Raw genomic sequence first — 16,793 nt, forward strand, 5'->3', positions numbered from 1 at the left:
ACCTTACCAGAATTAATCTTGGACTGCAGCCATTTTTTCATGCATTCCTGATGAACATATTGCAGACTTCCAGTGCATTTGCATGGCTCTATTAAGAGGTTACTAGAAGATGCTGATGACATCTGGCAGATTCTACATAAATCACCTTCCTCCTCTTCAGTGTCCTCTAACAGGAGGCTGAGTAGGAATAAAGCAATTTTTTCAAACAGAGGTGAAAGCTACATGTATATGGCATTTTTTCCAAACTTTAATCCCTTTAACAAATAGTTCTCAAACCTGAAAAAGGAGTTGAAAACAAGTTTGAAGATAAGTGACATTGTAGGTGCCAAAGAATTGAACTGCAACTATCTCAAAATAAGAGGCCCCTTTAAATGAACTTTAAAGAAAAGTCTCATTAAGTCTATTAACCCATTCAGCTATGTTTTATTGACTGAGAATATCATATTGATTTACCTCTCTTTAATTTTCTGGAGTCTTTCAGGATCTCTTGAAGGTAATATTTTAGACTTGTCACTTTCTTCTCCATCAGGCTGATTCCAACCTGAGGGAATAATATCTACTGTTATCATAACATTGTCAGATATGCTGCTCCCTAATGCTGGGGGCACTGCAAACCGGAATAAAGAGCCGGGAAGAATTCCTGATATTCCAGAACTATTTCTAGTGTGAGATGCATCTGATGTGGAAGCAGTAGTTGTAGGACTGCTAGATACTGCTGGTGTTGGTGGTCTGTTGGCAGCAGCCCCAGGGGAGCTGCTCTGTGCTTCAAGAGGAGTCTCTTCGCTAGACTCTCTTCTCCTAAAGAGGTGTAGTGATCTAGCAGGTGTTTCAGAGGTAGAGGTTCTTGCAGATTCATCTCTTCCTTCTCGCCGCCTTCTGGAGAACAGAGGCGTACATCTATTTCTTAGAGATGACGATAACCAGGATCCTGTATTTCTACTTTCAGGCTCTTGTCTGTAACTTTCAGTATCTGAATCAGAACTATGATTCTGTGAAACACCTGATAAGCCCCATCTTCGTCTAAGAAAGCTAAATCCCTGAGAAGTTTCAGGTGTCTGAATGCCTGGAACCTCAGGACGTGCAGTTGCATTAGTGCTAGATTGGGTAGCAGTTTGAACTCTTGGGACTACACATGAATCTTCAGAATCTGATGATCTTGCATTTAATGAGTCTTGGCTAGACCTCCGTGAGAAAAATGTAGATGACATACTAGAAGCTAAACGAGATAGTAATTGTCTAGTTGTACGCCTTCCTTCAGTATCTGCTGGAGGCTCACTAAGTGACCTTTGAGACGCAACTCGTTCAGTGCTGCTTGTGGAGGGAATTTCATCTCTAATGGCAATGTGGGTAAACTCTGGCTGTATATTCCTTTGGGAAGATTCCATTTCCCTTGTAGAATAGTTAGATCTTGAAGAGCTCCTGCCAGAGACTCCAGAGAATAAAGATGAGTCATGTTCAGAAGGCAACTGGCGGTTCATGGATGTATTCAGCCTCAAAGTGCTCAATGAATTATCTTTTGGTCTCGCTCCCTGTGCATATGAAGAGGCAGGTCTATCCTGAAGATCTACAATGGAAGAATTGGAGAAAGAGACAATGTACAGTGTCATTTAAAAGTTATCCAACTCAATTACAGTGAGTCTAGGGTTATGTTGTACTCACTTTTAAAGACTTTAAAAGTTGGCAAGATATGTTGTGGACAGTCTAAATTGAGTACTGTTCTCTTAGTGAACAAGATTACATTATTAAGTAGATTCCAGATAAACTGAAACCAGTTTATTAAGTCAATAGCAGATGCACATGCCCCACAATCCTCATCTGTATTTTATTTAAAACTACCACCTTAGGATTCAGCATTCTTTGTAAGGAGGGATCAAGTTAATGAACATTAAAAATAGTATCTGTAAACCGACATTATGTAAGCACAATACTTCTTTAATAGCAAACTGCATATATAAACAGTATTCTATTCAATACCTGTTCTTCAATCTCCAACCAGTTTGGGCCTTTTGAAGTAAATATTCAGATCAGTCTAATAATTTCAGTGACAAATGTAACAATCATTAAAATATGTTTAGAATGCAGAATTTATTTTGAGAGGAGAAAATATGCTTTATCTATAAAGGCATTCAGATATAGTTACAGTATTAAAACAAGGAGTGAGACAACAGAAACTGTAGTTTCAAAAACTACTCAAAGGTTATGTGGCCGCTACTGACTAAGTTTAGTAGTAGTAGCTTCAGTTAGAGATCTTAAAAATGTACTACAACTTCAATATGAATGATAATCAGATGCAGTGAAAAGAGAGCATCTTGTTTAACAAAATGCTCAAATATCTCCAATACAGTTAAAAAAAACAACACAACAACCCACAATTTCAATAATCCTTCAGTAAAAAAATTAGTTATACTAAGAGTAACTTAACTAGCAAGTATATTACTAACATTGACTTTCATTAACAACTCTGACTCTTCAAAATCTATTACACTGTTCAATGGCTCAACCATCTAATTGGCTCAGACAGGGTCATATGACTAATTATTTAGTATTATTGCTTGGAGTTGCTCAGTTTGCTATCCAGATGTCAATTGGCTCAACAGAGTCATATGATCCAGCCAGCCAATTAAAATGTTATTCTTGAGTCCTCTAATTTGCTTCCTCCCCACCACCACCCTTTTTATCAATCTGCTGCTTCTTTGGATGCATGATTTCTTCAGATCCTGCAGCTTGTCTTAAGAGTGCAGCCACAACAAGGATTTAACTCCTGGGGCAACTTCTTTGACATTACAGCAGCTGAACCAGGGTTCCTGTTTTATGTCTGAGACCCAAAAGACCAGCAGCCACAGCTGAAGATAGCCTTCTTCCTTAGGAGGAAAAAAAGGTTGGGAGAAAGTAAATCTTTTTAAAAAAAGGAGGAACAGAGAAGCAACCAGGTAAGGAAACAAACTATTTTGCTTCCTTGTTTTTTTAAAAATGGAATTTATTAACGAGTCAAATGTTTCCCTGTATAGTATAGCATTTTGATCCACTGCATGACATTTCTGAACTCATGATACATAGGCTTTGAAACTGGAAGAAGAACTGCACAGGCAGAACCTCTTTGAAGTAAGTAGTTCTGCACAGGTGCAGGAATCCTTCTGAATAGCTCTCCGTGCACAACTGTGGCCATAACAAGCTTTATATGCTATTAAATGCTAGGCTACCACTGGCAGGGAAATAGACCTCCTTTCCTTGGGCACTAAGGCACCCATCTTATGTTGTGATCTGTACAGCAGGAAGCCCCACTGACTTGAAAGAGTCTTCATGCAGGCACAGTAGACTACTCAGATCACAATGCAGAATAAGGACCTATATTTTTCCTTTTCCCTTACCCAGGAGAATGGGGATTCTGCAGAGTTTTGCATGAAGATGCCATTAAAGCACTGGTGAACTAGGTAAGATGAGATGTGAGGAGCCTTTCCTTGGATAGGTTAGGGTAGCTCTATAAGGCCAGAACACTTAAATAGGAAGAAGGTGTGAAAGGCAAACCAGAAAGCCAGGCATAAGGATTATGTGGTTCTGTTAAAATACTCTCTACTTAATATTCAAGTCCAAAGATTGTTTTGAACCCCAAAGTCATATTAGTCTGTGTTTAAGTTTTTTATAAAACACTGTGCTTATAGGTAAGTCTCTCAAGCTGATTGTGTGTGCACTCCATTTGCCAACAGCTACTCACTTGTAACTTTAGTTCTGCACTTGTTTTCTCAACACATTCTCCTCTTGCAAAGATTCATGGTAGAAACCTCTAGGCAGGTAAATGGGCTACATGTGAGAGATCTGACCTGATCCACTCTCAGGCAAGAGACCAGTTTGGAAAGAGGAACACTGTGTATAGATATCTTAGTCAAATAACCTTGTTTATACTTATTCTCCATCCACTGAGGAATACTTAGGAAATTAAACAAACCTCTCATTGGAAAAAGCTGAGAAGCTGAGGGAGCAGAGAGGTTTGCTGAAAATTCACATCAAGGCAATATAATCTTTCATTCAACATAGAGCTCAGTTCAACAAATCCCTGCAGCTTGGTGTAAATACTTAAATGCATACAAGGCATTTTCAAACCAGGATCTAGATAGAACTGTTCAGCAATTAGACAGTAAGTTCAACTCTTATCCATATGTTTGACCAGTTGAGTTTAGAGGACTAACAGGCTATAAATTAAAATAGATTTGTTAGATTTTTACATGTGACATGAAACATTAAAGTTAAACACACAACCTATGCATTTGCAAGCTTTCAGCTGCATAATACATACATGCTGAAGATGTAAAGTCACCATTCCTGTGACTATAATCCACAAGACTACTAACAGATGGATCTGTTCTCCTTTCTAGCTCTATCCTCTCTCTCACTAGCTCAGTTCCCAGAGAACTGAGTACCACTGACGAAGATCTAGGAACTTGATTATACCTCCAGGAAGAATCTTAAAAACAAGAGAACTCTGTATTAATTTTACTGATAGTTTAAAAATTTCAGTATCACAAAAGCATCAATACCAGTTTTACTCAAACAGCTGATTTGCTTTGGTGTATTACAACATAACTGCACTGATACTAAAGGGGCTTCTTAAAACTTGTTTTCCCAGAACACTCTCTCAGTCCATGAGTAGTTCAAAAAAAAAAATTGAACTCCTCTTGCTCACAGTACAAAAAAAGTTCTCTTTAATTGGCAAGTGTTTTTCAATTTTATTTTTTTTGTAACAGTTTCAGCATCTAAGCAGGAGATAGGTATTTCAGATATGGTAAGAACAAGTGTGCTCTTCAGTGGCTCTTTTAAATATTGGTTATACTATTTTTGAATGAAATACAGTTTAACAATACACACTACTTCAATCTGAGGATCAGCCAAATCTAAAAAAGCAAGGATCAAATATTCCTTAGACCTTTAATGTTGCTTTATAATGAGTAGCTATTTCACTATTTACACCAAATACTGTTCTGAAGCTGCATTACAAACATATGTGCTGCAAAGCATCAATACTATACAAAGGGAGCCTTTGCCTTCTCCATTTTATTTTCTGTCACCAGTCAGGAGTTTTCAAATGAGGGCACCAGCCCATTCATCTGCAAGCAAGTCAGTGTAGTAATTGTCTCAATCCTTTGGGCAAAACTCCAGATCACAATGGACATTTCTACATGCAAAGGGGTCTGTAAGATCAGAATCTGTAATCACTTTTGGTTTGTTGTGGTTCCCACCTGACCGCAAAAAGCAGAGATGGTCAATGATGCCATGAGTTGTACTGAATATACAATGCATTATCAAAGTGGAGGTGGGGAGCAAGGTAGCAGAATCCAATCATTTCGTTAAATTGCCAGCGTTCAGCTGGATATAAGGTGGTGTATACAAGAAGAAAGTCTTAACAGAACACTTTCATTGTGTTTAACACTGGATTTTTTCTGAACGTTATAAGCTTACAACAACCCTACCCAGACCCACAATTCTAAAATACTGTGAAGTATGGCAAAACAACCCAAGTACCCCAAGCCAATTTAACTCTGCCCCATTATTCTCTCCTATGTAAGGCAAGTGTGATACATCAAACCTCTGATACCTTGGTGGTTTGGCCAGGATCCCTGGTTTCTGTGACCTTCTTAAAATCCATACTATCGCTTCTCACTTTTGGCTGAAGCCACCTTAAATCACATCCATCTTCGGTTAAGTTGTATAACCTTGGATGTAGGCACAAGCTAATGTTTCTATAGCTGCTGGGAACCAAAGCACTGAAGACAGCAACAGGGAATATACGTGGTTTTAAAATGACTCCATATTTGACTTGACAGAAGTATATTGAGAAGATGAGATAAAGGCTAAAATGAAATCTAGTTTATATGAAGAGTAAGAGGAGAACTCTTGGTCCTCTCAAAGCAGAGTAAATAGTCAGTGGCATACATGTACTAGGATTTGAGGGTAAGCTTATTAATGTCTGAGAGGATGCTGTGTGGCATGCAATTCATAATCTGTTCAGAAGATATGCAAATACTGAGTAGAGAGGAGAGAGTAACAAGATCATACTTAAGGTTGTTTGGTTTTCATAACTTTCTAATTTTTTTTAAATTTACCTTCAACTTTAGTTTTAGTTTTAGCTGCTACACTTCAACTGAGTATTAAATTCTATGCCCACTCCACAGACACATTCTAGATACATATTTACAACCTTAACTCCAATGGTAGCTACTTTAAGCATTCTCCTAACAATCTAAAATCATATCAGCTCCATGTTGTTTAATACTGGCTTGAAAAATCTGTTGTAAAGATGGCCACCTTTAGCCCATGCTAAAAAAAAAAAAAAAAAAAAAAGGATTCTGCTTCTAGCTCCACCTCTGCCCATAGTACTTTGGCCAGCTGGCGTATTCAGGGTTGTGTGAAAGGTAGAGCTAGGATACAGGGAAGAATTTGCTCCCACATGCCCTACTGCTCTTGTGTACCTGTTAAATTTTAGTGCCAAACTGCATCCGTAAACAGCTGCAGACTTTCTTCCTTAACCAAAATATCAGTCTTATCTTAGTCACTCTATTCACCTGTAAATAGGAATGTTTTCTACTGAAATAAGTGATTTTTTAATACAGTGGTCTCTTCAAAACACTAAGTTAATATTTTCCTAGAGACTGATAAAGATACCAAAATTGTGAAAACTTTGTTTCTACTGTTTAAAGTTTGAGAGGCTTTAAATACTTAGATTCAAAATTTTTATCAGTGGATATTTACAACTTGGTAAAAGCTTGATGTTCAGAACTACATTTTATACATATTATTTAGCACCAGTAATTCATCTCTTACCTGAAACTGTATTTAAGCCATTACTTCTCACAGAAGAGGTAGATGTATAGGAAAGCTTAGGTCTCTTTGAATCACTATCCCGCTGCTGGTTATGTAGTCTTGAGTATGCTCCCTGAGTCCTCTCAGATTCACCATACCAAGCAGATGAAAGAGGAGAGGAGGAGGATGTAGACTGAGTGTTTAAAAAATAAAATAAAATAAAATAAATAAACTTATGAAAGTAGTTTCACTTAAGCTTTTTACCAAGCTGGTTCTAGCCATATACAGGTAGATATTTTAAAGCTGGCTTTTACAGGTAAACTCAGCAAGACAATTTGCATTGACTAATTTGTTTATAAAAACAATGTGGAAAAGGTGCACAGATACTATGAGTGCTATAGAAAAGCTGCTAATTTACCTCAGAGTAAACATATGACTTGGTTAAACAGTTAAAAGGATTTAATAAAAATAGTCCTTTAGCTGTATTTTAGGACTTATGCCAGTAGCCTTGATTAACTCCTTCTTTTCCCCTGCCAACCTCTCCTTCCAACTCCAGGGTTTAATCAATTTTTCTTAAGAACTCCCTTCCCCACTACACTACCTGTTTTGTAACACTGAAAAGATTTCCCTCTGATATGCAGAACACTGTCACTAAGCCATGTTTGAATACATGAAAGGTGTCACAGCAAAGTGATTTTTTTCATATTGTCTACATTTTTAAAAGACAGTAAAGATCACAATAGCCTTTACAGTTAATAGCTTTAATGGCTCAATTCCATCTTTTAATACTCATTGTATTTTTAATTTGGGAAAAATCTGTTTTAGCAACCTAAAGTTATAGGTTTGAGCTAGCAGTTAAATCTCTTCCTTCTGAAGACTGAGAGCATGGATAAAATGTTGATTATAATTTGTCATAACACTGAACCACAAGTTATATGTTCAGCAGTAGATCACAATTGACTGCTAGTCACTAATACAAGTTAAGAGAGAAAATTATTAGCACTGAGGAAATGAGGCATACATGTATAGTTTTACTAAGATTTGTGTAACCAGAACAACATAATAACTTCACGTGTCACCCAGTTACAATTTGCCTTGATACTTCACCATCCTGTCCTAATTACTGGAGATCCTCCCTATAAATCACAATTCAAAAGGTATTTGAAGAGAGTTAAGGAAAAGCTTTTTTTATATATAGGGTTTATGCAAAGCACCTGCTCTTACTTTTTATGACTGGGAGCTGTACTAGACATTTCTCCTCCCTGTCATTTAAAAAAAAAAAAAGTAGAAACTAGCTTCCCAAACCAAATACAAAACAGGACTCATAACCCTGTTTAGCAATCAGACTGAATCACACACATTGCTCAATGAAGCTAACCTAAAAGCAACAATTTCAGAAAGTACTGTGTGGTGCAACATTTCTTTGCACTGCAGCTCAAAAGTCACTTTAGGGGAAAAAAAATTAAATTTTAAGAAAAAAATCTGAAAAGCCTGCAGTGCCTACTAACTACAGGGACAGGCCTTTTATAAGCACAGACAGTTTGCACTTTGACTACATGCACAGTCTTTCACCATTATTTCCCTTGAAGGTTGGCAACCCCACATTTGTTTTCTCACCCACATTCTGACTACCTTCACCTTTTTAAATTGGTGCAAGAAACCCTGTTTAAACTTGTTCTCTCTCGGCAAAGTTTCCAAATATCTCCCTATTTTAAAGAGGCCACAGACCTTTCTATGGCTTGTCCAGTGTCCTGTCTTACTACTAACTTTTTTAAAACGTTTGATTTCAGTATTGTGCATAAAATGTCATAAATAGCAAGCTTCAATTGTGTTGGGGACCAGGCCCAGATGAAGGCAGACACTTCAGACCCCTGTTCCTGGAGTCACAATATTAATTTCAGCTTCCATTTTAAGTATGCAACCAGCAGGGTTCCAGCAACAAGGCAACAGCCTCCTCAGGGTTCCAGTGACAGATGACAGCCTCACATGCAGGGATGGGGGACCCTGCAGCTTCCAGCCACCATGGTAGCAGGAGACACCATGGAGCTGCAGCGCAGGAATCACAGACAGGTCACAGTTTCTGTGAATTTTTGTTTGCCCATGAAAATCTTAGCCTTAACTATTTGTAAACTAATCTAAAACAAATGTAATTCACATCACTCTTATTATTGCTGTATAAATGTCTGTTAACAACTCCAGTCCTCTTCTTTCCCATCCTCCCCCCTCACTCTTAACTTGAGTCTACCAAACTTATTTTAAGCATCATAGCAGCAGCGGATTCCTACTAGCAGGTTTTTGACCTGGAAGATTAAGTTAAAACCTCTGTTTCCCATATATTTTATATATTATCAAATCTCACCAATCTGCTTCTGCTTCCCAAAAATCTTCCAGACCATGGACGATCAAGTGTCCCCGAGTAGTGAGTTGGAGAGGAACTAGTAAGCTTCCAAGGAGTTTCATGAGCTTCTCCTCTTTCTCCAATTCCCCAGTCTCTACTGGAACTATGCAACAGACTGGATTCCTAGAGAACATGCATATTACATGTAACTTCAAAAAAAAATGGCCTTTTTAGTCATGCTCTGTGACGACTGAGTACATATTAAGATGGTGGCACCAAGAGTCAGGAAACTTCAAAATTAAAGCAGGCACTCCATCTTTAAATGTTTTAGACTTAAGCTATAGGTGATCAATCTAAGAAGAATTGCTAAGCAAAGGTTTGTGGGCTTTGTTATGTTAGTAATTTTTGGAAGGGGGAGGAGAAAGGAGGTAGAGAATTAATTTCTTTTTTCTGCTGCCTCAGATTCCTCCCTGACATTAAGTTATTAATGGATTTTTGTACTGAGAGAAGCAAGGACCCAATCCTTTTGCTGGAAGATCTGAATAGTTGTCACACATGCAGCTGTAACCCAAAATACAGAAATCCTTCAGTTTAAGGAAGCTGAAGTCTCTATACCCCCCTCTCCTATCATTTGAGGGTAGGAAAGAGGAACTTTTAAGTTCAGGTTTCCTGTGGTGTGATACCACTATTCCTATTCTGCAGAAACGCTTTTTTTTTTTTCTTAAACACAAGACACAGAGCATCTTTCTACACCAAAGCAGTAGTAGAGGATGAAACTACACTTGTTTGGTTCACCTTAACACCAAACAGGATGATGAATTACATTTTTTGCCACTCTAAAGAACTAACAGAATAGCACACTGATTAAAAGAAACCCTGCCCTAACAAAACAGATGAAACAAGGGAGGGCAGTTTGTGGTAATGTGGGTTATTAGCAAAGTAAACGAATGCTGTTACTGTAAGAACATTGCACATAACATCTACATCAAATTCACTTTATTCTTGTTTCTTTACAGGCCACAACCATTTCCCTCCTATTCTCCTGCCTCTCTTCTGTACTTCTGTCTGATATTTCCTCAGATATATTCTACAGAGGAGTAAAGGATAGCATCCTGACTCTCCATCCCCTTGCTCAGGGAATACATTAGAGAAGTTTCACTTTGTAGGTTTGCTACCCAACTCTAGTGCAATTATATGGAGCCCTACCAAAGAAGGCCTACAGGGCCATTTGGAAGCAACACATAGCAATCACCATGGGGGGGTGGGGGGGGGTTACTTTCTGGAAAAAAAAAATTTAGTGGTTGAGTATTTATGTAGCTGACTCACCAGACATTGTGCAACAGGACTGAAATTATAAACAGCTATTTTGGCATGCATATTGAAGACAGTTCTGTATGGGAGCTTTGCAAAACACTGCTAGCTGAATAACTTCTGTACAAAATGTTCTTCAAATTGCTGGAAAAGTTTAGTGTATGGCAGTAGCTGCAACTAATTTGACTTTTGTATTTCCATCCTCCCAACACATCCAAAGGCTGCAGTCCATATTCTGGACAAATAGAGAAGTTAACGGTAATAGGATTGGAACATCACACTCTGGAGAAAAGCTGAATATATACAAAAATTACTATCTTTGTATTTCTAGGCACTCTGATCAACTAGTACAGAGAAGGTTTTAACAATGTTAACATTCTTGAGGTTCCATATCAGCATCACTTAAGAGGCAACTTCCAATAAATTCAGTAGGAGTAAAATCAAATGCCATTTCTAATGACACCTGACAATCTATTTAAATAGAAAGCCTTTTTTCCTCAAGGGAGACACAGTATGAAAGTTAACTTCATGCTACAAGTTAAATTCCATGTCGGTATCTGGAGTAAATCATGTCTTTTTTTATTGTTACTCCTTCTAAAAGATATCCATAATGTTTATTTCCATATGTAAAATATTACAAAGTTTATTAGCTTTTCTTTAAGATCCACTTTAAATAATTTCAAAGGGCTATGGGAAGCTTAGTCTTTCAAATACGCCTTTTGTGATGAGCTTCTGGAATCACTTTCTAAAATACTTTTAATTTCAAAATTAAGTTTTTAAAATCAACCTATTCTCATAACTGGGATATCCAGAAATTATCCAACTTTAAGAAACAGCTGTGCTTTTGTTTTGTAAAAAGTCATTTACATGTGTTCATAACTTCTGAGGCATGTCACCTGCTGCTTTCCAAGTCTTGCAATATTTTCTTTTATTCTCCAGCTAATGAAAACCTGAGAATTTCAGCTTTCATGTTAAAAGATTTTTAGTCCCCATGCTTCACACACAATCTTGAAAATATGACCCCAGTGCACCAGAATGGCTCAGAAACCAGAATCTAATGGGAAAGTTCTGGTTTTAAATCTCATAATTTTAAAGCCACTTTGACCTCCAGCTCATGACATTTTCAGCACTGATGGTGGCAATACAACATTTGGGACTGAAATTGTCCATACTCTGTCCAAAGGTAGAGACTTTTTAGTGTTTACAGTTTTGTAAAGGGGTATTCTGATTTCTTTTTTGCAATTGTTTAACCACAATCTCAAGGCTAAATCTTAGAAAATGTTCTCCAAGATTGGAGTGTGTGTTTAAGGGTTCTTTAAGTCTTAGTTTATTTTTTCCTAATTTTAAGAACTCCCGTTAAAGGGTTTTTTCCTCAGTATAGTAGGAGAGATGCTGGAATTTTAGTGTTTTTTAAAAATCAAATTGTTCCATTACCAAAACCAGAAGTTGCAGTTTCTCTTATGTTCCCACTTAAGTTTATGTAGTGCTGGTGTAAATGACATACAGCACTTTATTTTATGGTGCTGAACAAACAATCCTACCCTAGCTTCTCACATACTATGCAGTCCAAACAAACTGAATGGTGAGTGAATAAAGAAGGAACACTACATAAAAAGATGGGGGAGGGGGGTTAGAATTCTTTTCCTTAAACAAAGGAAGTGGTTTTAGTAGGCCCTTAAAAGCAGCACAAAAATCAGTGTCTGTCAAAAAAAAAGCTGCTCCCAGAAACTGACTTTAATTTTAAAAAAAAATATCTTATTTGTAGGAAAGGAAAGTGATTTAAGATTTTTTGCTTGCAAGTTTTGCAGAACTTATGAAAGGTTTGTATAATAGAAACCAAACTTGTATTTCTAGTCTTACTTTGAAAACTGTAAATCATGTAAAACTGACTTCTTCCAACACTTACTGTGAAGTGGAGTTTTATTCATCTTAGGTTGCATGTGTCTTACTGTCCTATACTAATACTGTGTGTACCTCTGTTTCCCTGTGTACTGCATCAATATTTCGGTGGGGGAAAATGGGTGCAACTTTTGCAGAGGCCTTTATGGCAGGTGAGGCTGCCCAGCTGAGTATGCTATGGCCAGTGCACTTTGTAACCTGAGACCCAGGAGGGGTGTGAGACCAGGTGATCTTTGTCCTGCTTCCAGGGCAAAAGGTGAGAAGGAGGAATGGGGATGTTGGAGGTCAGATCACTGGTAGCTTGGTAGTCTGCTTGGGGAGACTGGAAGAGGGGGAGTCCAGGCTGTCTGGCCCAGGACTCACCATGGACTGGCTGAGAGTCACTGATACCTGTGATAGCAAGCTCTGTTCTACTGTGTTCCTGTCAACTAATAAACCCTTCTGTTCTACATGCTGGCTCACTGCAGGAGTTGTGGTGCACAGCCCTCTGGCTTCCCCAGGAGCCCTGCCTGGGCGGACCTGTTGCAGGAAGCACACAGGGAGGAAAGGGATGCTGAATGCTCCAAGGTCAGACCCAGGAAGCTTCTTCCCCGGTAAAAATATGCTCCGAGAGGAGGCATGCTACACCAGAGTCCTGACTGGCTTTGTAAGGAGTAGTTCCAGAGCACTGGCCCGGTGACTGTGACACTTAGACTACACAGAGATCATTTACTACTGTCAAATTATTTCCATTCTTCCTCAAACAGTTGGAGGATACAAGTGCATCTTTGTTTGGCTTGACTTTTAGCCTGTTAACCATGTCATGTCTATAGGCTGTTAACATCCAATTTAGTTCCAAGTGTAAAATCTATTTGAAATCTTGAGAAAACTAAAGTACCTAGATGGATGGTCTTAAATTATTGGCTACTTCCATTAAAATTTACACTGACAACTCTTTTCTGATTTGTTCTGCCTTGGGAAGTTAATTCCTATTATGAGGTAAGCTTTTCAATTGTGAATGCTCTTTGGTTTTAAGAATTTTGTATGTGGTTGTAATTTTCTTCCATTCTATTCCAAGATCATTACCTGGTATCCAATCTTTTTTTTTAAAGACACTGCAACCCATTTTGAAGGTTAATTATTATGCAGCTGCAGCAGCTCTTAGCAGTAATTTGTTCGAGTCAAGTTTCAGACTCAATCTTGAAGTGACAAAAACCTGTCAGTTCTGTTCCTATTTGGCTATATTTATTACTACTTATTCAGGATGATCTTACTCAGTTTACCTGCTCACTTGAAATCTGTACCTGTAGCAACACTGCCTGCTCCTTAGACAGCTGAGGTCCCATGAGAAGAGAAACTGTTGTCAGAGATAGTTTGGCTCTAAACACCTCTACCTTGATATAACGCTGTCCTCAGGAGCCAAAACATCTTACCGCATTATAAGTGAAAATGTGTTATATTGAACTTGCTTCGATCCACCAGAGTGCGCAGGTCTGCCCCCCGGAGCACTGCTTTATATCCAAATTAGTGCTACATTGGTTCGCATTATATCGGGGTAGAGGTGTATCTAAGTACCAACACATGAAGTCTGCAGTAAGTTTCATTGACACTCAGTGCGAAATTCATACAATGTAGACTTTGCCCCTGGATTCCAGACCTTAGAGTGTTACGATGAAATCAAGAATAGTATTCCAATTTAATCAAGGAAAGGGCAAAAACTGAATAGGTCATTGCTAAAATTGTTTAACTTGTTTAGAAATAACCTGTAAAAACATATTAAACTTCACATTTTTACAGCACCATATGAATACTGATAAAATGGTTGGTTCTACATGTAGAGACATACGCATCATCCCTATTTTAAGGGGAAGTGAGGCAAGTGATTGATCCATGACTATGTAATGAATCAGTGGTATAGCTAGCAGCAGAGCTCAGGAGTTCTAGCCTTACTATGAGTGAACATGTTGAAAATGTTCTAACCTATGCATAAGCCATACTCTGCATCCAATATGCCTGGAAAGTCAGGTTTACAAGACAGGAATGTAGGAAAAATACATGGCTATATACCTACTGAGCTATACATGGTAACTAGAATGATCTAGCACTCAAAACTAAAGCCAAGAAATGGCTTATGTAACACAAGGGACTGAACATCTGACTTCTGGATTCTGGAGCCTGAGCCTATGCTAAAAGGCCTGCTTTCTTAGTTTGACTGTTGGAGTGGACTCAGACTTATGTGACCCAGTTATTCAAGGAGCAAAGAGCCAAGTGTTGTTGCTTAGGAGTTCAGATCCCAAGAGACCAGGGCAAACTGACCCAGCTAGCCTTGAATATGCATCTGTTCTCTTGTTTACACCTAAGAAAGTTTAACATGTTAAGGGATTTAATCTCCACCAACTGTGCTACTTTAAATCATGGCCTGCAAGATTTAATTTGTTTAATAAATTAAACATTACTTCCTCCCCCAAGCAATTTGTTTAAGAACTTTGTGTAAAAAAAATTCCAGTGCTAACCCTCGACCTGTGATATTTAATACTAATTAGATGTGTTCCTATATAGTTTCTGCAAAATGCATCCATCACAAATAAGCTGCCGCAAATTAAGAATGTAAAGCCCTGGATCCTTCCAGCTCCTTCTTGTATATGTCATCATCTTTCAGAGCAAGAGAAACTAACTAAAAGTAGTTTGAGTGCTTCTATTTATAGAGTCTTAATGCTGCTAAATTACCAAAAAGGTAAGATGAAGCATAACGAACCACACTTTTGTCTCCTTCTGTAGCATCCACTGTGTAAGACAATGCCTCCATTTCAATGTAAACCAAAACGTCTTAAGAGCAGTGCTAGGACAGATATACTGCACTACAAACTCTAAGCTTTTGGGGACAGTTTAATAGAGATGTGTAGAGGAGGGCTGTAAATTCTGTAGACCCTCGAAGGAAAGGTCAGAATTGTCTGAAATGAGTACTTTTTGAAGACTTCAGGGTGAGATGGAGGAGGAGAGGAAGGTAGAAAACTACCACAGAAGCAGTCCATAAAAAGAACATTTAAAGGAGGTCTGTTTCTTAATCACCTGTACGTGGCCTAGCACAACAAAGACCCAAGCCTTAGGGATTCCAAATGCTACAGTATAAACATTAAAAATACCTACTGAGTTGTTTGGTGCATGCGTATTGCAACCCTGACTACCGAACACAAAAAAGAGTTAAGCCATTCAACAGAACTACTGTTTCACCCAGAGGCGCACATCTTACCATTACTGCAAGCAATATATGCCACTGGCCACCTACCAAAACCCTAATTTTCCTTATCTTTAAACTTTCTGCATGAGTCCTTTTACCCAATTATTTCTCCCTATCAACAGCAGTTGTGGATGTTTGATGGTGTAGTTGTCTGTGTTTGGAGAGAGGAGTTTGGTAAAGGGTTGTGGGTAGAAGGACGGGATGATAGGCTGGCATTCCCTAGGCAGGGAAGCGGAGCTAGTGTCGTATATGTTACTTTTGGTAATAGTTAGGTGTGTGCTTGTGAGTGGAACAGAGGGTATGTACTGTTAGGTGGCTTAACTTTTAACTTCCTTGCTTTTGTGAGTTTGTGTCAAATATTGTGTGTACGGTAACCCTATCTTTCACAAATTTTGTATATTAATTTCCCAGGTTTTTAGTGTTTAATTTGGGAGGGGAAGTGGACCTGCTTATTTAGAAGCAGTGGGAGTGGTAAGTGTTCATCATGGCACCCTTTATCAGCACAATGTTTTTCCCCTTCTGTGCTAGGGGGGCGGAAATCGAAGTGTAGCTGCTAGTTCAAGTTTTATGTGCATCAGGCTCTTTCAGCAGCCCCATCAATCAACCTTGTGTGTACAGCACAAATTCTGTTATAGTATGAATGGCTAAATCAAATGACCCTAAATAAAGTTTCTAAAAACAACCAATTCCTATCCTTTGGATCAGATCCATCTGCCCCTCTACATAAAGTTTGGTAATATTTGAAAAGCATTCAGAACATTCTTACATAAAAATGTATGAAGAGGAAATACACACAATTAAGAGGGCATCAAAAAAGCAATCCTGTGTAAAATTTCATACCATTTACCCATCTGGTTTTGGAAAACAGGGATGTGTATGCCTCATTTATCAGATGGATAGATAACAGACATACACTTTCACAGTCAGTCACAGCTAGCATTCTCTTTACCAACTGAAGGAAGGTTACATCAGCTGTATACCTTCACATTTCCTTTTCTAGAAAAAGGATAGCACTGATGTGTTCCCCATTTGAGTTAATCACTGAAACAACTATTAAACAAGACAGTGAGGATTAAACAGAAATGAAGCCAAGCAAGCATTGTAAAAAACTCCCTGATAATAAGGAAAAGACTACTCCTATGCAAGCCAGGTCTTAGTCCCAAAAGTGCACTTCCACAGAAAGTTGGTCCATGATTACTACATGAGCCAAGGCAGTGTGGTCCAATATACAGGTCA

The 16,793-nt window shown here is 38.3% G+C and overlaps 1 protein-coding gene across 23 annotated transcripts in view; it reads right to left on the reverse strand.

The window, feature by feature from the left end:
• MARCHF7 (membrane associated ring-CH-type finger 7) overlaps positions 1 to 16,793 on the reverse strand; it is a 33,738-nt gene that overhangs the window by 9,574 nt on the left and 7,371 nt on the right. For 8 of the 23 annotated variants that reach the window (XR_004373921.2, XR_004373920.2, XM_032782057.2 and 5 more), the window contains 5 exons: positions 9,152 to 9,313; positions 6,814 to 6,985; positions 4,292 to 4,459; positions 454 to 1,564; positions 8 to 177 (listed from right to left, as the gene is read on the reverse strand). Coding sequence is in view for 21 of the 23 variants with exons in the window: in XM_032782057.2 (XP_032637948.1) it covers positions 8 to 177; positions 454 to 1,564; positions 4,292 to 4,459; positions 6,814 to 6,985; positions 9,152 to 9,313 (1,783 nt within the window). In the remaining 2 variants the exon portion in view is untranslated. The remainder of the gene's footprint in view (positions 1 to 7; positions 178 to 453; positions 1,565 to 4,291; positions 4,460 to 6,813; positions 6,986 to 9,151; positions 9,314 to 16,793) is intronic. The other 15 variants (XM_032782062.2, XM_075070179.1, XM_075070175.1 and 12 more) reach the window with 3 other exon arrangements.

Source organism: Chelonoidis abingdonii, chromosome 10 (genome assembly GCF_003597395.2).
Source record: "Chelonoidis abingdonii isolate Lonesome George chromosome 10, CheloAbing_2.0, whole genome shotgun sequence".
Taxonomy (NCBI): domain Eukaryota; kingdom Metazoa; phylum Chordata; order Testudines; family Testudinidae; genus Chelonoidis; species Chelonoidis abingdonii.